Source organism: Vombatus ursinus, unplaced genomic scaffold (assembly GCF_900497805.2).
Source record: "Vombatus ursinus unplaced genomic scaffold, bare-nosed wombat genome assembly UNPS02014662.1, whole genome shotgun sequence".
Lineage (NCBI taxonomy): Eukaryota > Metazoa > Chordata > Mammalia > Diprotodontia > Vombatidae > Vombatus > Vombatus ursinus.
This window is the reverse complement of record NW_020954440.1, coordinates 1034571-1059669: the sequence shown is the minus strand read 5'-3', so window position 1 is coordinate 1059669 and position 25099 is coordinate 1034571. Positions and strand designations below refer to the sequence as shown.

Genomic DNA, 25099 nt, shown 5'->3' with positions numbered 1-25099 from the left:
TTCCTTCCCCTCACTTCTTTCTCAGGCCACGGAAGCTGTCCTGGGCAGGCCTTCGGTCCGGGCCTCGGGCCCCTCTTCCAGTTCTCTCGATCTTCCTGCCCTCAGCTCTGCCAGTTCTGGCGAGGAGATGGGGGTAAATTTTTTCAGCTGTCGCTTCTCCTTTAAGAAAAAAAAAAGGCTCATCGGCTGGAGGATGAAAGTCCGTATCAAAATGGCGGCGGCACTGCGGGGGGCGGAGCCGCGGGGGATCTGGAGCCCGCCTCTTCGCTGGCGCATGCGCTTGGCCCCTCTCGTCCAGGAAGCCTGGGACGTGTAGTTCGGAGTCTGGAGTCTCTAGCTGGAGGCAGTACAGGAAGACGGGAACTGTGCGGAGGATTCTGGGAGTGAGTCTGTGAAGCGTGACACCATGGGAAATGCAGTTTCGCTTCGAAGTCGGGCGGAGCTCATGGAGGATGGGACTCGTTTGCCGGGAAGTGGGGGCTCCTCTTCCCTCCTCGCCATGGGGGGTCCTCTCTGGCCCGCGTACATGGCAAGGAGCTAGGCCGAAGCGTGAGGAAGCGGCAGTTATTGCCGATAACGGACAGACATTGCGCTTTAAGACTGTCGAAGCGCTTCACCAACATTGCCCGCTTTGGGCGGGGGGGGGGGTTCTGCCTTCGTTATCCTCCGTTAATTGAAGATTTAGCCGGGGAGGTTAAATAACCTGCCCCAAATCGCAGGGCTGCTAAGTGTCCAAGGTGGGATTGGAACCCAGGGCTTCCCGCCCCCCCCACGTCCACTCAAGTTCCTTCCTTGCCATCCCTGTCCGCTTCACCTCTCAGGTGAAACGATAGTGACCACCCACCGGAAGGTTTGCGAAGCGCTTTACAAAGATTAGCCCGGGTGATCGTCACAACAGCCGGAGGAGTGTTGTTGTTTAGTCGTGTCCTACCCTTCGTGACCCCTTTTGGGGTTTTCTTGGCAGATCCTGGAGTGGTTTGCCGTTTCCTTCTCCAGCTCATTTTACAGATGAGGAAACTGAGGCAAACAGTTAAATTGCTTGCTCAGGGTCACACAGCTAGTAAGTGTCTGAAGCCGGATTTGAACTCAGGAAGATGAGATTTCCTTACTTGAGGCCCACCACTTTTTCTGCTGTGCCACTAGATGCTATCATTTTCCACATTTTACAGATAAGAAAACTGAATCAAAGAGAGGTTAAGTGACTTGTCCAGGGTCATACAGCTAATAAGTGGCTAAGGAAGGATTCAAATCTGTCTCTCTGACTACTCAGTTCTGGGCTTTGTCTACTTTGTCACCTAGCTGCCTCTGGTGTGATGAGAGATGAGGCAAGTGACAAAACAAATGCTTTGCATAGTGGTGAAGGAGAATTAGTTCTGAATTGGAACTTGAATACCTGGGTTCAAATCCTGGCTCTGCCTTGTCGGTTTTCTCCATATCTAAAAGGAGGGGCTTGGACTAAATGAGCCCCCGGGGCCTTCCAGCTTCTTTAGGATGGTACTATTTGCATCCTTTTGATTGTAGGAGAGCCATATTTTCCTCTCCAAGACTTAGTTTACTTTTGTGACTGTCCGCCATGCTTGGAACATTCTCCCTCATATCCAACTATGGACTTTATTAGATTCCTTTAAATTCCAGCCAAAATCCCATTTTTTTAAAAATCCCATCTTTTAAGGGAAGACTTTCCCAATCCCCCTTAATTCTAATGCCTTCCCTCTGTTAATTATTTCCTGGTTACCCTGTATATAGCTTATTTTGTATATATTTGTTTAACTCTCCTCTCCCATTAGCTTCTTGAGAGCAGTAACTATCTTTTTTTGCTTCTTTTTGTAGCCTGGTGCTTAGTACAGTGCCTGGGACATAATAGGTATTTAATAAATATTGATTGATAAGTCATACTTGTATGATCTATCCCAAAAGGATATAGGAGCAGTATTTTGGCAACCCTAATGTGTCTCAGACTTGAGAGATGTGTTTCCTGGCGTCTGCTAGATTTAGGGTCCTATCGGGACCTTGAAGAGTCCTTCGTATATACCTTGTCTGATTTAATCATCACAAGAACTCTGTGAGGTGGCCAGATGGAGTGATAGAACTCTGGACCTGGTGTCAGGAAGGCCTGAGTGCAAATGCTGCCTCGAAGGCTTACTAGCTGTGTGACCCTAGGCAAGTCACTTAACCGCTATTTGCCTCAGTTTTCGCAACTGTAAAATGGGGATCAGAATAGCACCTATCTCCTGGGGTGGTTGTGAGAATTAAATGAGATAATAAAAGCTCTTGTAAAGCTCTTAATGCAGTGCTTAGCACATAGGTGCTCTCCAAATAAATGCTAACTAGTACTGTTAACATCATCATCATTTTACTTCATGGATATAGAGCTTAGAGGCAATTTGACCTAGTACAGCTGACCTCAGAGCCTGGAAGAATTGGGTTCAATATCTATAGAACACTGGCAAGTCACTTGACCTTTCAGTGCGCTGAAAGGGGAGTCAGCTTGAGAGGCTTATGTTGTAGAGAAGTGATCAGCCTGCATTGGAGTTTGCCCATCAAGGAGTTCCTTCTGCCAATGAAATCCCAGGTTCCGGCTGGATGTTGAAGGGAAAGTTATTGAGCCCAACCTTTGACTTTACAGATGAGCAAATGAAGCCAGGGGAGAGGAAGAGACTTGGCCAGGGTGCCCCCGGTAGCTGTGGCAGACTGGGGGCCCTGTAACGTACTGTTCTGTATCCTGGGTTGTTGTGGAAGGGGCCCCACGTTTGGCATGGGAGGACATAGGGTGGGGTGGTACTCTGCACTTAGCAAAGCCTCTCTGGCACTTTGTGTGTGACTCCACCATGGCACTCACCTGTTTGGGCATCAGCTTAATGAATCAGTCCGATTAGGTCATTGAAACTAAATTTTCATCCTGATTTTCTCAGGGTCCATCTGCTAGCAGAGCACACAACTCCAGCCTCTGACTTCCGGCTCTTCCGTGGCTCTTTCTGTTGTCCTATATTGCCTTCTACTTATCTTTGTGACCTTTGGTTGTTTTCTCAGCTTTAAAATGAGGGAGTTGTTTTTTACCCACAAGGCTCTTGCTACTCTAAAACCCTGAGATTGAGTCTCCTGGAGAAGTTAATCTTTATTCTTAGTTTTGTAACTCCAAGCAACACAGTTCACCTCTCTGAGCCTCAGTTTCCTCATCTATAAAATAGGATTAATCCCTGTATTAATGATTACAAACGTTGTTATGAGGAAATAGTAGTTGTTATATGTTGTAGGGACCCTCCTTTAATGAGAGCTGTACTCTGCCTAGGTGATCGGGAAGTAGACCCTGATCACTCAACTTTGGAGTTACTTAGGTAAGGAAGGAGGTGCATGGAATCAAGTCTGGATTAGAGGGACAGATAGTCAAGGCGTCTTGCAGGAAGGCACCAGGAATTGGGTCTCCCTCACAGGCCCTGTCCTCCACAGCTTCCTTCATCTCCCAGGAGCCACCTGTTTCTGTGGTTTTTACATGTCTGCTTTACCGGAAGGCAGTCTGAGGAGCTGCTTGCCAGAATCATCTCAAGCAGGTGTTTATGCCAAGCCTGAGCTGCCTAGTATACCAAAACAATTTCCATTTACTCATCTCTCAGACTTATATTTTTATACGTTCTATTATTCCCCAGTCTTGGCCCTGGGTTAGTTTTATCAACAAAAGTCTAATCAGAGAAGGAGAAATCCTCAAAGGGATGGAATCAAAAGGAAACCAAGCCGCAGGACCCAGGAAGACTGCTGGAACAGTATCTCAGAATACAGTTCTGGGTTTCACATAAATTGTGTACCAGATCCAAAGTTTGAGGGCAAACAGCAAAATTCTATTTTCCTTCCAGTATTTGGGGCTGGTCCCTTCCCCACCAATATAATTAGCATTTCTTCATTCTTAATAAATGTTTCCCCTTCCTGTTATTTCCTTGAAGCTCATAGGAGCAGCACTGACATCCAATGGTTCTTTAGAGTAATGCAGACTGGGAATCCCTAATTTCCATTCAGGTTCTATTCCTTTTCATAAAAACTTCAGCAGTAATAGATTGTCTGTTCTTTGCATTTTGTTCCTAGCGAGGTATAAAGGGAGGATCAAATTTCCCTCATGAACTAAAGATCAAGATGGCATAGAACAGCATAGACTTCCAGATAATGATAATACTTTTAAACATGTACAAACATTGTCAATGATTGAGGTTTTGCAGCACCGGAATAAATCTTTTTAATGAGGAATGACTTCTTGAAGCATATACATGTGTCATTCACTTCCACGGAATCCAGCCCAAGTTCTCTCTTTGTGATCTTGGTTATTGGTGATCCTCCACATGGTTCCTCAAGGCTCCAGAGCCAACCTGTCAGTCAGGCCATTTGACCAAATTAAGCTCTCTCTTTCATCAGTCACATTTTTTTTTTTCAAATACTGCTAACCATACTTTGAAAAGTACGTGACTCATAAAAAAAGTTGAAAAAAACTCCCTAAATTGAATCAAAAGAGAGGAAGTGCTAAGCACATACAGGAACTAAAAGGAGATCTAGAGAGTGCGTCATGCAGTCTCACTTAGTTGCTTTGTGTTCTTCCAACCCTACGACCTGTTGGAGTTAGAGACTGTAGACTCTTGGGTTTGTGACGATGGAAGAACTGGGTGAGTGGGGGCAAAAAGGGAATGAAAATTTGGGTTCTATCTGTAGATGGGCTTATTTGAAGGCTAATTAGGTTGTGCAGAGAAGCTGAAAGATCTGATTTTCACTTCTGTTCCCCACCCCAAGAGCAGGAAGAACTGTGCATGTTTGTGTTGGGCGAGCCCTTTGTCATGGTGGGTCAGCTAGAGGGCCTAGATTGCTAGCCTGCCAAGCATTTTTTGAATTAAGTGGAATTGATACGGTCACCTTAATGTATCAAAAGGATGGGTGTTTCTTGGAAGGTGCTTGAGATTTGATCATCCAGCCATTTCCCTGGCTTATTGGGTGAGAGCCTCGTACAGCTGAGATTGCTGCTTGGATAAAACACAACAAAATGAGAGGAAGAGTAGTAGTGATTGGTGTAAAAGTGAAATAAGAGGAAAATAAAGAGAGGCAGCACAGTGTAGTGATTAGAGGACTATCCTGGGACTTAGGAAGGTCTGGGTTCAAATCTTGCCTCTCTACGACTGCTTACGAGTTGTGTTACTGTAGATAAATCACTTAATTTTCTGTGTCTATAAATTAATGTGCTGTTGATCTCTACCAATGGAGGGAATTTCCACGCTGGAAGTTCCCCAAATGAATACAGTCTGCCCTTCTCCCTCTTACTCCCAACCCCCCAGAAAAAAAGAAAGAGAAGAGAGGAGGATTTGCATTTTTACCTCCTTCCTCTGATATTTACCACCTGTGTGATCTTGGGCAAATGACTTAACCTCCCTGGGCCTTAGTTTGCTCATCTATCCAATGCTACAGATTGTACTAGGTTGCCTCTGAGGTCCCTGCCTGCCAGCCCTTAAGTCCACGATCCTTTGTGTAACTTGGAATGAACCTCGTGCTGTTCATGCCAGAAGACCAGGTACTGCTCTTCGACCCTGGCATCCCTAGGTGGGTGCTTCTTCCACCAGGTCCAGTGGCATCCATCTCGGGCCAATCTTGTCTCTCTTTTCCTTGATCCTCCGTAGATAATCTGCTCTCTGCTCCAGAGGCCTTTCTCTTTGTGGGCGGGAGTGGATGTCGTGAGGACTAGTATACCTCACAGGCCGTCTCTTTGCTATCTCTCAGTCTCAGTTCATGATCTGCCCACTTCCTTTACCAGTGTTCACAGAGCCTTTGTGCTCCTCACGTAAAATATAAAATGTTGCAACTAGTTTATACTCTGTGCCGCTCTCCGTTGCTTTTTATGTTAGCAGCAAGTTTTGGTTGCCATTGTGATCTGGTACATGTAACGTGTAGGTAATCTAATGGAACCATATATATTTAAAAAAAACAAACCCAAACCGCCATGGTCTTTAGCGGCTACTATTGATGAGACCTCAAGAAGCAGTGGGTAGAATCGAGTCTAGTGTTCAGTGTATGCTATATCACTTCATTCTCCCAACATGTACCCCCTTCCCCTTCCCCCGCATTGTTCATACTGAAATTAGTCATCCTGAAATTATGAAATCCGCCTGAGAACATGATGTATTAAGAGAAATGACATAGAGGAAAGCAGGGTGAGGCCTACTAACTGGGTTTAATGAATTTGGGGATAGAGGTGGGTTTTGAAGCTCCCTCTTTTCCTCCCCTCCCCCCTTCTCCCCCCAGCCCCAATACTGAACTAGCTACCTAGTACACCCTCCTTGGTAAATGCTTTTACAGGGCTACTCTGGCTTCTATTGTTAATAAAAGTCTGTCTCGAGGCTAGGAATCACTAATACATCATTTAAGCAAAGCTAGCAGATTGAAAGGGGAGCCGTGATGTTTGGGGAGGCAGTAAAGTTTAGGGGTTAGGGACTCCAACTGTGATTTCACTGACATGAGGAACTCTTGGGTGGGGAAACTCCCTGTACCAGTGCAGGTCAGCATCATCTCTGCTATTTAAATCTGAGTGTTGTTTAGAGCACTGAGTTTAGTGACGGACCCAGAGGAAGAAGGCCGATCAGAGACTTGAAACCCGTGCATTGATTGCCCTGAGACTGAGAAAAATGGGCAGGATTGACAAACTAACAGTGACCCTTCCCCTACTTTGATTTACTTGGTCCATATGACTACTAGGAAGAAAAATGGAATGCCATCCTGCTGGCATCACTGTGTGTTCTAGCTAAAAAAGAGTTTAGCAATCACGCAGGCCAGAGCTAGAGGGAGACATTTTTGTCCTTGGGGGTACCACAATCTACACCTGGCACAAGAGGTGATGGGCTTGGGGATACTGCCTTGTGAGAGGACAAGGAGTCACAGATCCCAGGACTCCAGCTTGCAAGGCTAATGTGGGAGGGGAAGGGAGGAGAAAAGAGCAGAACACAGTGGGATGGGGAAGTTCACCCACAGCCATCTGGAAACTTGCTATTTTAATTATTCTTGCTAACTGGGTGCTGAGCTCTGTTGTTCCTGCTCAGCTAAAGGTCCAGAGTGCTGTTACTGCCTGGGACAAGGTCTCAGTCACCGTTCTCTAGTCACAATTCTGACAATTTCCAAACTCCTTAAGCTAGTGAAGCTTAAAAGTACACTAAGACTTTGGAGACACCTTGTACAGCTAAGGAAATTGAGGTACCCAAAGGGAAAGGACTTGCCCGAGACATCTTAAACTAAATGATAGAGCTAGGATTTTAACCCAGGTCTGAGATTCCAAATCAGCACTGGTTTCATTAAGGAAGTCATGGAATATAATATCGGAACCACAGATAGTAGACAATAGGAAGCAGCCATAGTCTGCTCAAAGCATCGCCACTGTCCACTCTGGAGAAGCAGCGTGTGTACATTGAGATAGAATCAAGGGATGGGGAAGGGAACAAGCATTTATTAAGTGCCTACTATATGCCAGGCACTATGTGATCTCATTCCATAGGAAGCACAATAAATAACCAATGGAAGGGTAGACCAGGGAGCTGGGGCTGGAAGGTTCTGCTCTCGTGAGAAGAGAGTCACGTGTTACTTGCCGTTTTTTGTTCCTTATTCTGTGGTGGTCCAGATGCTTTGTTGGAAGAATTGGAACGATCTTCCCTGGGGGAAAGTAATGAGGATCCTGAACCTCTCCTGCAACCCAGCAAGGATAAGAAGGTGGTAGAAGCAGCCAAGGCCTGTCCAGCCCCAGAGGACACACAGCCCATGCCGGTGAGTTTTTTCCTTCAGTTTTCTGGGCATGTAGGGAAATGGTTGCGTGTGCGTGATTATTAATAAGTCCTCCCTCAGTGCCTCATTAGATCATGGCCATGACTTTGAGTCCTTGAAGGTTGTTCTAGCAAAGAAGAAGCTACGGCAAGGCCTGTCAGGCTGTGTTGGCTCAGGGCTGAACTGTGTGCCTGTCACCCTGAGGACTGAGCAGAGGCCTCAGCCCCACAGGGCTGGCTACCAGTGACGAAGGTCGGCCCTCGCAACAGTAAGTTGACCCCATAAGGTGGGAAGGAATTGCAATGTGCTGTGCTGGAAGGTGTAGTAACATAAGAGAAGTCACAGATATTTGAAATATTGCTCAGAATATAGGGGTTTTCCCAATGTTGGGTGTACCCTGAAGTGAAAGCTGTTTGAAAGAGAAATAGATATAGCTATATGTGTACACTGAATTTTTAAAAACTTAATTTTCAATTAAAGAAACCAAGTACTTGTTTTTATTCTCATTTTAAAACGTAAATAAAGCCATTGTAATGAATATGCATAGTATAGCAAAACAAATTCCCAAATTGTCCACGTCCAGAAATCTGTGTCTCATTCTCTCCCCTGAGTTCATTACTAAGCTGTCTGTCAGGAGCAGAGTAGCTTAGATAATCAGTCCTCTGGAATGATGGTTAGTCAGTGCTGTGGGCAGAGTTCTGAAGTTGTTCAAAATTATCTTTGTAGTGGTGGTGTTGTGCAGATTTTACTCCTGGTTCTGCTCATTTCACCCTGCATTAGTTTATATAAGTCTTCCCCTATTTCTCTGAACCCAGCATTGATTATAGGTTACATAAGGAATCAGCCATATTAGATGGGGAAGGAAGAGCAACCTATGTGTGAGATAACATACAATGTATAAAAAGCACCATAATTTAGTAAATATCAAACTGTTATCAGAGTCAAGTAGCCCTGGGTTCAAGCCCTACCTCTGACCTATAATGGTCATGTGAACTCTGGTTTACTTCTCAGAACGTCCAAGCAGATCACTAAGACTAAAAGTTTCAGAGAAGGTTCTAGTCTTCATTGGCAGAAGGAGTTTTCTCATTAGCAGTTCCTTGAACCGTTGTAACCACAGATATATACAACTCCTCCCCACCAAGAAAAGAAAAAACAAAACCAAAAACCTAAAACATAGATTTTATGTGCATTCATCTGAGAAAGGGACTTTCTCAGATGTATCTTAAAAAGAGATTAACAATTCTCAAAGATTATTCCTGGTGGTTGGTAGTCACAGGGTTAAAACCTTGCTAAATTTATTATAGAAAGGTAAGCCATGACTAACTGCCCTATGATTCTAATCTAGGTGGCACAGGATAGGCATGAGCAGACTTTTTTTCTCTCCTTGCCTTCTTTACTCATCCAAATCCTGCCTAGAAGGAAGGGCTTTCTGTATTGGAATGGTCCTCCCTTGAGGTATAGAAGACCCTCATAGGAAAGAAACGTCACGTGGTTCCCTTATGAAATTAGAACCATAGCTACAGATGATTTCAGTCAATGAATGCCCAAAATAATGGAGGTTTTTTGTTTTTCTTTCACCATACCTCTGTGTCTCAGGCGCAGCTGATGTATACTACAAAGATTAAAGAGGCCAATGTCTACAGGTATTCTATTTTCATTGATCTTTTTATTTAAATTTTGGTTTCCATGAATGTTTAGATTGATAATGATATTTGTGATCATAACTTTATCATAGTGTTACCATCATTTCTCATTTCTGAGCAGGTCTAGGTTGCAGATTCCCATAATGGTAAGTGATTGTTGTTCTTTTCCAGATCTGGAAAAGTAGAGGTAATCCCAGAATTCTCATGGCCCTGCCCTACCTAGCAGATGGGGAGCTGGCCAGATATTCCCTTCTCCTGTTCTCATCTGGGCAAGCAAGCAGAGAGAAACTGATTTGCCCAACAATATGACAGCCAAGATATATAAACTTAATATCCTTGGATCACAGCCCCACCTGACTATGTCAACTATTGATTAATCACATCTATTTGTTGTTCTGCCTGTGAGGCTGCTAAGGTACTTGATCAACATGGCAGTGGAAGCCTACCCTGGAGTTGGAGGCAGGTGGTAGCCCTGGAAATGCTGGACAGTGATCCCTTGAGAAGGTTTACTCCACAGGCTTTAGAGTACCTATAGTGGCAGAAAAGACACTGCTGTTTTTATTCTTAATTTTTCACTCCCTCTTTTTAAGGCTGAAGGAACTAAGGCTCAGAGAGGTTAAATAATTTGCTCAAGGTCATGGGGGAGATAAATAACAGAGCTGAGATTCAAACTGAGATCTTCTGACTCTTCTAACTTCTCATTTGATCTATTCCACAGTGCTATTTCTATTACTGTTTTATTTGGACCCCAAAGATCTGTTGGTCTTTTTCCTTTTTATTTCTCCTCCATTGTAATAAATGAGGCTAGAAAGAAGTTGCATTTTCCTTCCCATCCTGCATCTGTGCAGACAGGCAGCCACCCACCCCCTTACCTGTGAGGGAGAAAAACAAGTAAGTGAATTGTTTTTCTTTTAGGTTAAGAAACAGCTTGGCAGCTATTTTCCCTAGTTACCCCAAAACCAGAGGTAACAGAAATAAGGTATTAAAAAAGGGCCTGGAAAGCTTTGCCATAATTTTAAAGACAGGGACTATACCGGGCTGGTAGTTTTCTGCTTGCATCTATTCACCTGCATTTCTAGGGAATTTTAAGTAGAAATATAAATGAATATGTCACTTGTAAATCAGCCTCTCAGATACTTTTTTGCATGCTTAGATTCAGTACCAATTGATGAAGGATAAATAGTAAATTATTCTTAAATAACAAAATAATTTTCTTCATTTTCAAATTCCCACCTTTTAAATTCTCTGTGTTTAAGGGAGATGGTGAAAATATATTTGGTGAAAACATTAGCATATTTGGATATAGTTTAATACTTTTATGATGTGTATTTGTGGTTCTCCACAGGATATATGGTCTTCATGTGGCTCTTTTAGGTAATGGTATTTGCAAAAGTAAGTCCCTACTCACGTAGCTGCGAGAAACCTTCCTTTATAGTTTTGTCCATTGTGTCCCTCCTCCCTTGTTTGTTTGCCTTTAGGAGCAAACCCCATTGGAAGTGTTCTTGTCTTCTTCTTATTATAAGAAGGAGCCATATCATTCAGCCCTGAGCAGCAATGAGGAACCATATTTAGTTAATGTTATCTTAGAGATGTCAAAAGAGAGACTTAGGTGGAACAAGTTCTTGTGTTTTACAGTGCATTGATGGCAGGATTGGGATAGTGATCAGAGCTCAGTAGCACTATGCGTCCCATGTTCTAGTCATATATTCGACTGTAGGTAAGCTTCATGAAGCCAGGCACCATGGCTTCTAGAAATATTACCTCCCACCTGTCCCTTACCTAGTGCTCAGCACACAGTATGTGCTTAATTTATGTTCATTGAATCAATGAATGAAAATGATGGAAGAGACAATAAGCAAAATAAATTGGTAAGTCATTTTTCCTCAAGGAAGCCATTTTAAGAGTACAGGTCCCTTCAGTACTACTTAGCACTGATGAAAATGGGCTTTTCGAAACACTTCATACTTTCCTGTGTGAAACTGAGAACAGCTCTTGGTGTTCAACATTAGTGGCAATTGGAGACCAAAACCGAGTAAGTAAGCATAGGACAAAATGTCCAACCTGCCTTTAGTTCATCTTTTTGACTTTTCCTTTTTGGAAAACTGTTTCTATTTAGAGGTCAGATGTTAAGCTAGAGAAGTGATAGTGAAAACTGCAGTTAGTAGTGCTTTGGGCGGTGGGGACTTTTATTAATATGTATTGTTCTTCTTCTCCTCCGTAGTGAGATTCAGGAGGCAGAGGACCGGCCGCTGCCTCAGGCCACCTCAGCAGCTGCACAGCTAGATGAGCTCATGGCTCACCTGTGTCAGATGCAGGCCAAGGTGAGTGTGTTTCCTGGCCCTCAGGCTTTCACAAGGAACAATGACCTACATAATGATCAAGCTAAGTTTTCTGTTTAGGACCTCTATAAAGATTCTGGTTTCCATTCTTTTTCAAGGAATGACTTGTGTATTCATGTGCCACCACCTATGTGTCCCAGACCAAAATCAGTTCAGTTATGTTGGACTGCATCCCTAGAACTGTGCTAGACGCTAGTGTGCTACAAAAAAGAGACTGTGATAATAGCCCATGAACATTAAGAAATGTGGAAACATATGAAAAACTTCCTTTTAATTCAACTTAAAATATCAAGAAGTAAATGTTTCTGTAGTCTAAAATCCTTTCTAGACTTTTCCTTTCCCTTTGGAAAAGTATATAGAAGATCAAGAACAAAAACCTAAGTCCTGCGGAAGGCAAAAAGTACCTCATGTCCAGTCAAGATTATTGCCTTTTTTATCCCCTGAGAGTACCGGCCCTAGGGCAGCGAGGTGGTGAAATGGATAGAGCACTGGCCTTGGAGGGAGGAGGACCTGAGTTCAAATCCGACCTCAGACACATGATACTTCCTAGCTGGGTGAGTCTGGGCAAGTCACTTAACCCCAATTGCTTCACTAAATAAATAAATAAATAAATGGAAATGAAAGTGCCAGCCCTATGACCTACGTAGAGATAGTACCAGCCTTTCCATTCAGAAGAGTTTAGAGCAAGACTTCTTAACTTTTTTTGCATCATGAACCTTTTTGGCAGTCTGAAGCCAACAGACCTCTTCTCAGAAGAATGGTTTTAAATGCATAAAATAGAATAAGGAAACTCTTTTGAAATAGAGTATTTCTGTTGTGCACCGTAATATCAAAATACTTTATAAAAGTTCATGGACCTCAGGTTAAGAGCCCTTGGATTAGGATCTTTATCACAGAGAATAAGAAGCCCTTTCAGTCCTTGAGGTAAGTAATCAAGGAAGGAATTGAATAGCCTTAGAAGATTAAGATGCAGTAGCATGTTAAACTCGAACTGTATTTTAACACAGGGTACTTTACCTTGTTCAAGATCCCTACAAATGTTGCCTTAAATTTTTAAAAATTTTATCAGTTTTTATTAATGTCATGTTTTTGGCATCATCAGTGTTTTCTCCAGTTCCCTCCACCCCCACCCTAAGAGCCATTCTATGAAACAGATAGTAATTTTTTTAAAGAGAGAGAGAGAGGGAGATTGAGATTGAGAGAGAGATAGAGAGAGAGAGAAAGAGAGAGATTTTTAAAGGGAGGAGAGAGAGGAAGAGAGGGAGGGAAGGAAGGAAGGAGAGGGAGAAATGGAGAGAGAAAATGAAGAGAAGAAATCAGTACCATCAATCAACATCTTGAAAAAGTCAAAAAACCTGTACAATGTGTAGCACCTGTGGACATCCCACCTACACGAAGGGGTAGGGTGAGCCATTCTCTCACATCTCTTCATTTGAGTCCTACTTGATCTTTACAATTTTGCTACAGTCGCTTGTGATCTTTTGGTTTGTGGTTTTTCTATTTGGGGTCTGTGTGTTTTTTTTCTGTTTACATTGTTTTAGTCATTGTGTCTCTTATTTTCTTTCTGACTTCCTCTACATCAGTTCGTGAAGTTCTTTCCATACTTCTCTATATTCACCATACGCATTTCTTACAGCCTAATAATATCCCATGACATTCATGTACCACGGTTTGTTTTGCCATTGTCCAATCAATGGGCATTGACTTAGTTTACAATTCTTTGCTATCACAAAAAGTGATGCTATAAATATTTCGGTGTCTGTAGGGATTTTCTTTACATCAATGGCTTCCTTGGAGTATAAGGCCAGCAATGAAGTTTCTGGTTCAAAAGGTATGAACGTTTTAGTCACTTTTTGCATAAGTCCTCAAGGAGTTCACGTTCCAGTGAGGGTGACAACATGCAAACAGCTGTGTACAAAGGCATTGTGTATGGTATAAAGAGGGAATAATCACCGAGAGAAAATGCTAGAAATGTGTGGATTTAGAATTATGCTAAATTCACAAAGTTGTTTCTGGCAGACTTGTGCCTAAAATACAGAAAAGTTTGGTTTTTTGGTTTTTTTTTTTTTTTTTTTGACAGACGCCTATGAGCCAGTTGGGAAAATAAAATCCTGACTTACATGAAAAAACTCCAACATAGACAAATGTAATATCATTTCTTGTGTATAATCATGAAATGTTTATTGGATAAATAAATATAAGCCCAGAAAGGTGAGATATTAGTGATGACAGGGTCTACTGGGCAAAATCTGATTGTGGAATCCTAAATGTTGAAAAGCTCCCCACGCCAATCCCCTTCCTGAGCTCACATCCTATCTACAACATTTCTAACAAGACGTCATCCAGTGTCTGTTCACAGACCTCTCGTGCCAAGTGTAGATCTGAGAAAAACCCACAAGGTTATACAGGATTTGGAGTAGAGAAAACAGTAGAGTAAATGCTTGGAGCCAAGAGACAGAGGATATCGTCCGTAAAACAGCCAGGAGGTGTGTCACTGGATCAAAGCATATATGGTGTAAAGTATAAAAAGGGAATAAGATGTAAGAAGACAAGAGAGGTGGGAGGGGCCACGTTATGAAGAGCTTTGGGCTTGAAACAGAGGATTTTATATTTGATCCTGAAAGTTATAGGGAGCCACTAGAGTTTATTGAGTAAGGGGATTGACGTGGTCAGACCTATTATGCCTTAGGAAAATCACTTTGGTGACTGAATGGATGATGGAGTAGGGAGAGCCTTGAGGCAGGCCGACTCACCAGGAGGCTATTTCAGTAGTCCAGGTGTGAGGTGATGAAGGTCTGTACCAAGGGGGTGTCACTGTCAGAGGAAAGGAAGATGTGGATTTCTGAGATATCGCAAAGAATGAAATCAACAGGTTTTGGTAACACTTTGGGTATGGGGGGTGAGAGATAGTGAGGAGTCCAGGATAACTCCTAAGCTGTGAGTCTTGAGGGGCTGGGAGAATGGTATTGTCCTTGACAGCAATAGGAAGGTAGGAGGAGAGAAGGGTTTAGGAGGAAAGATAATGAGTTTAGTTTTGACCATATTGAATTAAAGATGTCTACTGGACATCCAGTTTGAGATTTCTGAAAATCAAGTTGGAGGTGTGAGATTGGAGGTCAGCAGAGAGGTTAGGGCAAGAAAGGTAGATCTGAGAATCATCAGCATAGAGATGGTTATTAAATCCATGGGAGCAGATGAGATCATCAAGCAAAGTAAAGTGACTTGTCCAGGCTAGTAGATATCAGGGCCAGAATTTGAACTCATATCTCCTGATTTCCAAATTCATTGCACTTTTCACTACTACCTCATAGTATCTTAGAGCTGGTGAAGCGAGAGAGATCATCCGGTGAGGCCTTAACCTCCTCGGAGGACACCTGTCTGATGGGTAGTCATCTGGCATCTCCAAGAATACCCCCAGTGTTGCAGAGGCCACCACTGCTTGCTATCTTCATGGTTGGGCACCATTTCCCTCTCATTGAACTGAAAGCTGTCTTGATTCAACCACTAGCCCTTGGGCTGAGTTCTGGGATCCTTCCGCACGGCCTCCAGACGTTGGAAAATGTTTGTTATCTTTGCCTTAGTCTTCGCTTCCCTGAACTACGTATCTACCCTTGGACTTGACTGGCTGGACAGAGAGGGTGTCATGGTAGATTCTTAGGATGAGGGAGTAACCTCCGAGGATACTTTGGGATTGTGTGTACGTGGTTTATCGGGAAGGTACTAGACTAGTTCCGAAGTCATCCAAGCAGAGATCTAGAGCTGCAACAGACCTCAGGCTGATCTAGTCCAACCACCTCATTTTACAGAGGGGCAAACTGAGGTCCAGCAGAATAAAGTCACCGTGGTAGTGTGTGTTACAGATGGAATTTGGACACGGCCCCTGACTCGGAGCCAGTGTTCTTTTAGCTGTACCGGTATAGAACATAGGGTCGTAAGAGATCAGGGCTAGAAGAACCTGCCCAGTCCAGTCACTTTTATTTTCTTCTTCTTCTTTTTTTTGGGGGGGCGGGGTGAGGCAAGCAGGGTTAAGTGACTTGCCCAGGGTCACCCAGCTAGTGTCAAGTCTCTGAGGCCACATTTGAACGCAGATCCTCCTGACTCCAGGGCCAGTGCTCTATCCACTGGGCTACCTAGCTGCTCTAAGGCACCTCTATTTTCAATACTTTTCCTGGCTGATAGCCTTTCCACCAGTTGTTGTGTATAAGTAATAGTGGGATCTCGATGTGGGATGGGCTTGTGAACATGAAAGTACATGAGGCTGCTGATTTTCGTGTCTGTTAAAATTGTTCTTCCTGCTGGCAGGTCATGGTAAAGTCTGATGGCCCCAAGGAGCCACTGCCAAAGAAGAAAGATTCCAGCACCTCCTTGGACACTATGTTTGGGGGTTTGGAACAGGACTTGCAAGACCTTGGCATTGCCACCATCCCCAAGGGCCACTGCGCTTCATGCCAAAAACCCATTGCTGGAAAGGTAGGAAGGTCCAGGCTTGGTGCTGTGCAGTCACGCGTGTGTGTGTGTGTGTGTGTGTGTGTGTGTGTGTGTGTGTGTATGTGACCAAGGACTGAGTTTTCTCTAAGGTAAACATTTTGGATTATCCTGGTCTTCATTTCCTTTCTTATGATAAAAAAAAAAAACCTTTAATAGCTATCAAAGACATTTAAATAAGGAAAAATTAAAGATAACTATACATGAACCATGAACCCAGGGTGTATATATCAACTTAAGCAAGATATTGACATTCTACTGGATTTCCTTCTCTGATCTTCTGCTTACATTATCAGATTTTGCTTCCGTTATTATTTTTGTTTATTGTTACTCTGTGGATGTTTTCTTTATTCTGGATCACTTCATCTAAAGCTTCCATATTTCTTTGTGTTCTTTATATTTCTAACTTCTTATGGTACAATAATATGACATTAAACTGGTAGACCTGAGTTATTCAACATTCATCAGTCACTGACTTTGTAGGCTGATTGTAGTTTTTGCTATTACAAATAAAGCCACTCTGAATATTTCTGTGTAGTTACCCCTTCCCTGCCATTAGTAACATCTTTTAGTACTGGGATCTTTCGGTTAAAGAGTGGGATCAGTTTTATAACTCATTGCATATTGTGCCAGATTTCTTTCCAGAAAAGGTATACTAATTTAAATTTAATTTTTTTCAATTGAAAAAAAATCTTTCTCTTTCTTTCACCTCTTCCCCCACCATTGGGAGGGCTGGAGGAAGGGAAAGACTGTAACCAAAGTTGTGAAAATTCACAACTCCACCAACAATGTAATAGTACTTCTTGTTTCAGCACCATCATCATTAGGTAGCCCCCTTACATACATCAAAGTGACAAGTATTGTTTAAATAAAAAGTTCACTTGTTTTAATTTACGTTTTCCCCTCATTCTTGGCAAGCTCTAACTGAGTTTTTCAGTGTTAATTAATTTTTAATCAATCAGTAAGTATTTGTTGTTGTTGTTCATTCATGTCAGTCACGTCTGACTCTTTGTGACCCCATTTGGGGTTTTCTTGGCAAAGATACTGGAGTGGGTGGTTTGCCATTTCCTTCTCCAAGTATTTATCGAGCCCCTGTTCTGTCTTTAGCCCTATGCTAGGCAATGGGGATACAAAGACTAAAAAAAAAAAAAAAAAAAAAGCAGCAACCCCTATCTGCCCCAGGAGTGGCTTGTTCCTGCCCCATGACCATTTAGCCAGTGGTGAGTTATTGCTGTTGCAAGTTTGAGGCAATTCAGATGAGGTTTTGAATGTCAAGATTTTTTAGCAGATATTTTTTTTACCACCAAAAATTTCACCAATCTGTTCTTTTCATTATGGATGCATTACTTTTTATTGTATTAAGTTTTTATTTTAATGCAGTCAAATTAATCTTTTTTATCATCAACCATTTCCTTCATTTGTTTGGTAGATATGAATTTCCCTTCTTTCCACATTTGGGATAAATATATCATTCCTTTTCTGAAATTCTTGTGGTATTTATTTAAATATTAAGATTTTTGATCTCCTTGGATTTGTTATAGAATATGGATACAATTCTGTTTTTTGCTATGCTGCTAAATAATCTCAGCGAGGATTTTTTTTTTCTCTGAATAATGAATGGTTTCCTCCCACCACCATATTTTGTAATTTGGGAATTTCTAAACATTAATGTTCCTTAACTTTGGTTCTATATCTGGTTTTTCCTCCTGTTATATTGACTTGTTACTTTAAAAAAATATTTTCAGATACTTTTTTAAAATGAGCACCTTACATAATATAAATTGAGATTTGGCAATGAAAATCTTCCTTCTTAAAAACAATCATAATTTTCCTTTCTCTTCTTTAGCATTTGTTTCCCGTCTATATTTTGTCATTATTTTACCCAATTCTGTGAAGTGGTAACCTTCTGAGGAAGTTAGGTGAGAAGGGTAGCCACCAATGATTGCAGAATCCTTCATTTTTAAAAAAGGTTTTTAAATTCAATTTTGTTTTATCTTAAGTGCTAGGTTCTCTTCCTTCCTCCAGCCTTTCCCTGCCTCCCCATTGAGAATGCAAGAAATACCAAACCCATTACAAATATGAAGTCATGCAAAATAAATTTCTGCATCAGCCATGTTCTGAAAAATAAAATAAGAAAAAGAGGAGAAAAAATATGCTTCATTCTGCCCTCTGGGTCTATCAATTCTCTCTCTGGAGTTGGGTAGCATTTTTCATCATGAGTCCTTTGCAGTTGTGGTGGGCCATTGTGCTCATCAGAGTTATTAGGTCCTTCATGTTTGGTTATCTTTACGGTATTGTTGTTACTGTAGAGATTGTTCTGGTTCTGCCCACTTCAGTTTGCATCAGTTCCCATAAGTCTTCTAGTCTTTCTGAAATCATCCCCTTCATTTCTTACATCAAAATAGTATTCCATCACATGCATAAATCATAACTTGTGCCTCCGTTCCCTCAGTTTTCAGGTCTTTGTCACCACAAGAAGAGCTGCTATAAATATTTTTATTTTTAATAGGTCCTTTTTCCGTTTTCTTTGATTTCTTCCAGGTATAGACCTAGTAGCAGTTATTCCTTGCTCAAAGGGTATGCACAGTTTTATAGCTTTGGGGGCATAGTTCCAAATTGCTGTCCATATGATTGTACTGGTTCACAGTTCTGCTAATAGTTTGTTAGCATAAAGTTACCTATTTTCCTACATCCCCACTAGCATTAGTGATTTTCTTTTTCTGTCATCTTAGCCAACCTGATGGGTGTGAGGTGGTACCTCAGAGTTGTTTTAATTTGCATTTCTCCTGGGGATTTAGAGCATTTTTTCGTATGACTATTGTTGACAGCTTTGATTTTTTTTCTCTGAAAACTGCCTGTTCATATCACTTGACCGTTTATCAATTGGGGAATGTCTCTTATTTTTATAAATTTGTCTCAATTCTCTATATATTTGAGAAATAAGCCCTGTATCAGAGAAACTTGCTGCAAAGATTTTTTTTCCTCTTTTCCTTGCAGGACCCTTGAGCAGATACCTGCATGACTCATTGTCACCATTTTGAAGGACTGTGTTAGGTGGAGTCTCTAGAAAGCCACATGTGACCTTAAAACTGCAGGTTCCCCACCCCTGCGTTAGACCCTCGAGGAGGCTCAGTGGTTATTTTGGGTCTCAGCTTAAGGGCCAGCTCCTTGTGAACCTGTTTCTGATGCCGCACTAATGGATGTTCTCTCTCCTTAGCTCACCTGGCATTTACTTCTCTGTGTATATACCATATCCCAGTAGAATAGAAGCTCCCTGAGGGCCGGGCCTGTTTCATATTTGTCTTTGTAACCTAGTGTTCCACGGAGTGCTGCTCACCTAGCAGGCATCTAATATATGGGGTTTTTTGGCCATCTTTTTTACCGCTGCAGGTGATCACAGCTCTAGGGAAGACCTGGCATCCAGAACATTTTGTCTGCACGCACTGCAAAAAGGAGATGGGCTGCAGCAGCCCCTTCTTTGAGCGCAGCGGCCTCGCGTATTGCTCCGACGACTACCACCAGCTCTTTTCCCCCCGGTGCGCATACTGTGCTGCCCCCATTCTTGATGTAAGTAAGGATGCATCTGGCCCTCCAAGCTATTCCAACTAGGCAGACCTAGATTGTGGTGGCATCGTCACGTTCTGACACGGGGGGTGTGTGTGTCCCTTTTGCAGAAGGTGCTGACGGCAATGGACCAAACCTGGCACCCAGAGCACTTTTTCTGCTTCCACTGTGGGGAGGTGTTCAATGAGGAAGGTAGGTGTGGCTCGGGAGATGCCTCGGGACCCTTGGCATGAATTTGGAAGAAGAACAGAACACAGGTGTTCTTTGGTCCTTGTCACTTGCTGGCCAAGGGTAGCTGTGTGCCGACTCCTGCTTTAAGCCTGCCTGGCCTACGTGACTGCCAGATTTGTTACCGTGATGAGCTATGTAGCTCAAGTTCATCCCTTCCCAGATTCCTGCCGGTAACGTGCATTCTTGACCCAAGCCTATAGCTCCTTTCCCAGACTGAGCCTCATTTGAATGGAGAGACCATCTTCATTTCTGTTTGGGTAGTGTGTTCCCACAAGAATCAATGAAAACCAATTTATGAATGGAGGCTTTTGGCCGCAAAAGGCCTGTCCATGAATCAGAGCCCCAGCCCCCACCCCCCTGGTTGTGAACATCTGTATTCAGACCTGCCTGCTGGAAGATTACCCTGAGCTAGAGCTCTCTACCTTATGGTCAGTTTAGCAGTGGAAGCATATTTTGTTTTACCATAAGCAATGAAGTTCTTTACAGTGCCCGCTTGACTGTTTAACCTCCAGAGAAATCACTTTCATCTCTACTTTTTTACATCCCTTAAAGGTTTGAGCTTCCTTTCCCCTCCCTCCCTGGTGCAGGTGCTGTCCCCTAACAGCAGGCCCACGGTGAATCCCTGTCTTTCTTTTTCACTGTTTCCCCTCCTGGCCCTGCAGGTGCTCACTAATTTCCCTCATGGCTCTTAGTCTCCACCGAGCATCAACACCCCCTTCCCTGTTGTGGTACTTCTAATTGTCAGTCTCGTCAGCCCTCCAGAGGTAATTGGCCCCAGAGAGGGCCTCAAGGGACTGAGTACTGAAACTTTCTCAATTTGCTGCATTATTAAATGTAGGGGCATCACAAAGTTTAGCTGATTAATTTTGATCCTTCCTCTCCTGAGACTCTTCTGATTTGAAATGGCTGTTGTTACTTGTCTCTGCCTCTTTCTTGAGCCTCCCAGGCCCTTCTTTTGAGCAGCTGCTTCTCAGAGGGCCATTCCTGGGTCATTTGGCGTGACTGAGTCATTACTTTCAAAAGCCACATTGAAAGTGGCTTTATTCACCATCACAGTCATTTACCAGGCATGGTTCAGTCTTACTGGTTGGAAGGCCAGTGTGATGATAAGTAGGTTTTTCTGGCCTCAATAGCAGACCTCAGTGAATTTAATTGCCTTTGTTAGTAAGACTAGGGCCATGTGAAATTTATGGAATTCTTTGGTGTGATGGAGGGGAAGAATTGAGTTCCTCTCTTGTATCTGTAGTAAATGCCAGAAGAAAGTCATTCTTTCATCCAACAAACATTTATTAATCTAAGAACTGGCATCACTAGTAGGTAACAAAGAAAGCAAATCTTTTTTGTTGTTGTTGTTGTTGTTTTTTTTTTTTTTTGGTAAGGCATTTGGGGTTAAATGACTTGCCCAAGGTCACACAGCTAGTATGTGTCAAGTGTTTGGTCTGAGGCCGGATTATGAACTCAGGTCCTCCTGACTTCAGGGCCGGTGCTCTATCCACTGCGCCACCTAGCTGCCCCTGAAAGAAAGCAAATCCTTAGATAGTATTAATTTATCTGTTGCTCTTCAGCAAAGCCGAGTCAACTGGGTAATGTGAAATACATCAGCAAGTGACCCAGGGGATAGTTCAAGGACTCTGGGGAGAAGAGAGGATCTCTACCCAAGACTGTAGTTGGCCCTTGCTCGCTCTACCCACTTCTGTCCAGATTTGCTAAGGAAAAAAAAACTGCCAGTGGTGGGCTTCTCCTCTCAATGGAAAAGGTGAAAATGAGAAAAGAAATCTCTTCAACTCTCATTTACACAGTAAGAACTTGGAATGCCATTGGCATGGCTTTCTTCTAGTCATATTGGTAGAGAGGTCAGAGACTATAAAGGGATCTACTAAGCACTGCTTTTCACTGAAAGGCTTTGTGCCTGAAGCACCTTGCGGAAGTGAAGGTGCTGCACGAGGCGGGCCGCCTTGCCCATATGTGTGGCTATAGTTTGGCTCCCATACATACATTTTGTTGTTCAGTCAATCAGTCAATATTTATTGAGGGCCTACTGTGTACCAGGTACTTTGCTAAGTGCCAGGGATACAAAAATGAGGCAAAAGACAATCCCTGCCCTCAAGGAGCTCACAATCTGATAAGACAACATGCTAACAAATAAACACAAACAAGCTATGTACAGGATGAATAGAAAACATTAACACAGGAAGGCAGCGGGATGGAGAGGTGATAGGGCAGACTTCCTGCAGAAGGTGGGATTTTAGTTGGGATTTAAAGGAAGCCAGAGATGTCAGTAGTGGGACCAGAGGAGGAGGGAGAACCTTCCAGTCATGGGAGACATCAAGAGAAAATGCCAAGTGCCAAGAGATGGAGTGTTTTGTTCATGGGACAGCCAGGAGACCAGGGTCATTGGGAAGTAAGGTGTGAGAAGACTGGAAGGGGGGCAGCCAGGTGGCAAAGTGAATAGAGCACCGGCCCTGAAGTCAGGAGGACCTGAGTTCAAATCCGGCCTCAGACACATAACATGCACTAGCTGTGTGACCCTGGGCAAGTCACTTTACCCCACTGCCTAGCCAAAAGAAGAAGAAGACGACGACTGGAAGGGTAGGAGGGGGTTGGTTATTAAAGACTTTGAATATAAAATAGAACATTTTATATTTACTCCCAGAGACAAGAGGAAGGCACTAGAGTTTATTAAGTAGGGGAGGGGGCAGAGTGACTTGGTCGTAGCTGTGCTCTAAGAAAATCATTTTAGTGGCTGAATTGAGGTATAGGAAAGATGGGAGGCAGGCAGGGCTGCCAGCAGGCTTTTACAATAGGTCGGGTGTGAGGTGATGAAGGCCTGCACTGGGGGTAGCAATGTTGGAGGAAAGGAGGGGGAGTATTTGAGAGTTGTAAAGGTGTCAACCACATGCCTTGGGAACAGATGGATTTGGGAGGTGAGAGAGTAAGGAGTCCAAGATGCCTCCTGGCTTGGGAGCCTGAGGGACTGGGAGGTTGGTGGTGCCCTCTGCAGTGACAGGGAAAGTAGGAGGAGGAAAGATAACGAGTCTGGTTGGGGACATACTGAGTTTAAGATGTCTACTGGAATCCAGTTCAGGATGTCTGAAAGGCCTTTGTTATCCTTTCAGGAGCCAAGAAGATCATAGTCAGGTCCCCATAGTGGGAAGGGCAGGCAGTTCTCTTGTCGGTGCCAAACAGTAGGCCCCCTAGACCTAGATAGCAGGGATCAAGTGTGAGTTTTCACTGTCAGAGGAAAGGCCTCTACCCCCAGTCAGCTGATTTTGTTTTGAATAAGTTAACCTGGTCTCAACGCCGCCGCCGATTTTGATTTTTGATGTAAAGACTCTTATTTCACATGGTGACGTGACTCCTTGGCTCTGTCTCCTCAGGATTCCATGAAAAGGACAAGAAGCCGTACTGCCGGAAAGATTTCTTAGCCATGTTTGCTCCCAAGTGTGGAGGCTGCAATCGTCCTGTGTTGGAAAATTACCTGTCTGCCATGGACACTGTCTGGCACCCTGAGTGCTTTGTGTGCGGGGTCAGTCAGCCTGGGGCCGTAGAGAGAATTAGGTAGCATTGGAACTAGTAAGGGGGGGCGGGGATTGAAGACCACATCTTTGAACTGAACTGTGAACTGAAAATCACTGGGTTTGTCTGGGGCTCATTTCCTTCCTCTGTAAAATGAGGGGGGTTGGATTATGTCCTTGTGCAAATTCGAATCTAATGATCCTGTGACTTAGAGAGCTTTCAGAGAAGACCATGCTTTTCTTCCCATTATTCCCTCCAAATCTGCATGTGAGACAGGCCCCTCTAAAAGAGAATGGACAGATAGTGTCCTTGATCTGCATCCAGGTGACAGGGAAATAGAGCAGCGGGCCTGAAGTTGGAAAGACCTGAGTTCAGATTCACTCCTTGGACATTTAGTAACTGAGTGACCCTGGACAAATCACTTAACTGTTGTTTGCCTATTTCTTAATGGGAGTGATAAGAGCACCTCCTTCCCAGGATCAAATTGTTGTGAGGATCAAATGAGATAAGATTTGTAAAACGACTAATATGGTAACTGGCATGTAGTAGGTGCTATATAAATGCTTATCCCCCCACCCCTTCCCTAGTCCTGACTTTGCGCAGCTGCATTCTTGAAGAGTTGATGTCCTCAACTCTACTGCCTAGGTGCTTAGGTCAGCTATTCCGCTGATAGGCTTGTGGGCTCTCAGGCCTTGGGATTCTGTTTTCAGGGAATGCTTAATGGTCCCTTCTTAGCACCTGCGTGTTCTTTCTCTTGTCTCCAGGACTGTTTCCAGGCTTTCTCCACCGCCTCCTTCTTTGAGCTGAACGGGCAGCCTTTCTGTGAGCTGCACTATCATCAGCGGCGAGGAACCATCTGCCATGGGTGCGAGCAGCCCATCACTGGCCGCTGCATCAGTGCTATGGGGCACAGGTTTCATCCCGAGCACTTTGTGTGTGCGTTCTGCCTGACACAGCTGTCCAAGGGCATTTTCCGAGAACAGAATGACAAGGCCTATTGTCAACCGTGCTTTACTAAGCTCTTCCCTCTCTAACTCCAGCCTGCTCCTTGTGCCCTCCTGATACCACCCAGGGCTAGAGAGGGGAAGGAGGTTATGAAACAACCCAAAGATCCTCTCAGCAGACTGATAGGGGGGGCAGGGGGGGGGGTGAGTGTGGAGACTCTTCTCAGCATGGCAGGTGCATTTAGTCTTTGAGATTACCCATGTGGGCTGGACTAAGTCAGGCAATGCTGAGCCTTGTCTACACTTTCTTATCCTTATAGAAGGTAATCAGACCCTAAAAGTGCTAGTTACTCTGAGCTCCTTCCTTACTAGAAACCTGAACCTAGAGCTCAGTTCTGTCGCTATCTGTGTGCTCATCACACACACACACACACACACACACACACACACACACACACACACACTCTGCTGCCATAGCTTCTGGAGTTGCTGGAATTCTGACTAATTCAAACATTGCAGGGTTTTTTTTGGGGGCGGGGGGGAGATATTTCTTAACTGCATGCTCTTGGGTGCCAGTCTCATTGAGAAATAAAATAGCTTGGTATTGTGA

General features: G+C 43.5%; 1 protein-coding gene across 2 annotated transcripts; it reads left to right on the top strand.

Annotated features, from left to right (window-relative positions):
• The first annotated feature begins 297 nt into the window (after positions 1 to 297).
• On the top strand, positions 298 to 25099 carry LPXN (leupaxin). Of its 2 annotated transcripts, none has more exons than XM_027861311.1 (9): positions 298 to 383; positions 7628 to 7770; positions 9364 to 9410; positions 11632 to 11731; positions 16052 to 16219; positions 19625 to 19801; positions 19909 to 19990; positions 23407 to 23555; positions 24310 to 25099. In XM_027861311.1, the coding sequence occupies exons 2-9, from the start codon at positions 7765 to 7767 to the stop codon at positions 24577 to 24579; spliced, it is 999 nt and encodes a 332-aa protein (XP_027717112.1). In that variant the 5' UTR covers positions 298 to 383; positions 7628 to 7764; the 3' UTR covers positions 24580 to 25099. The 2 variants fall into 2 exon arrangements, with proteins under 2 accessions (XP_027717112.1, XP_027717111.1); XM_027861310.1 differs by lacking the exon at positions 298 to 383 and adding an exon at positions 4520 to 4643.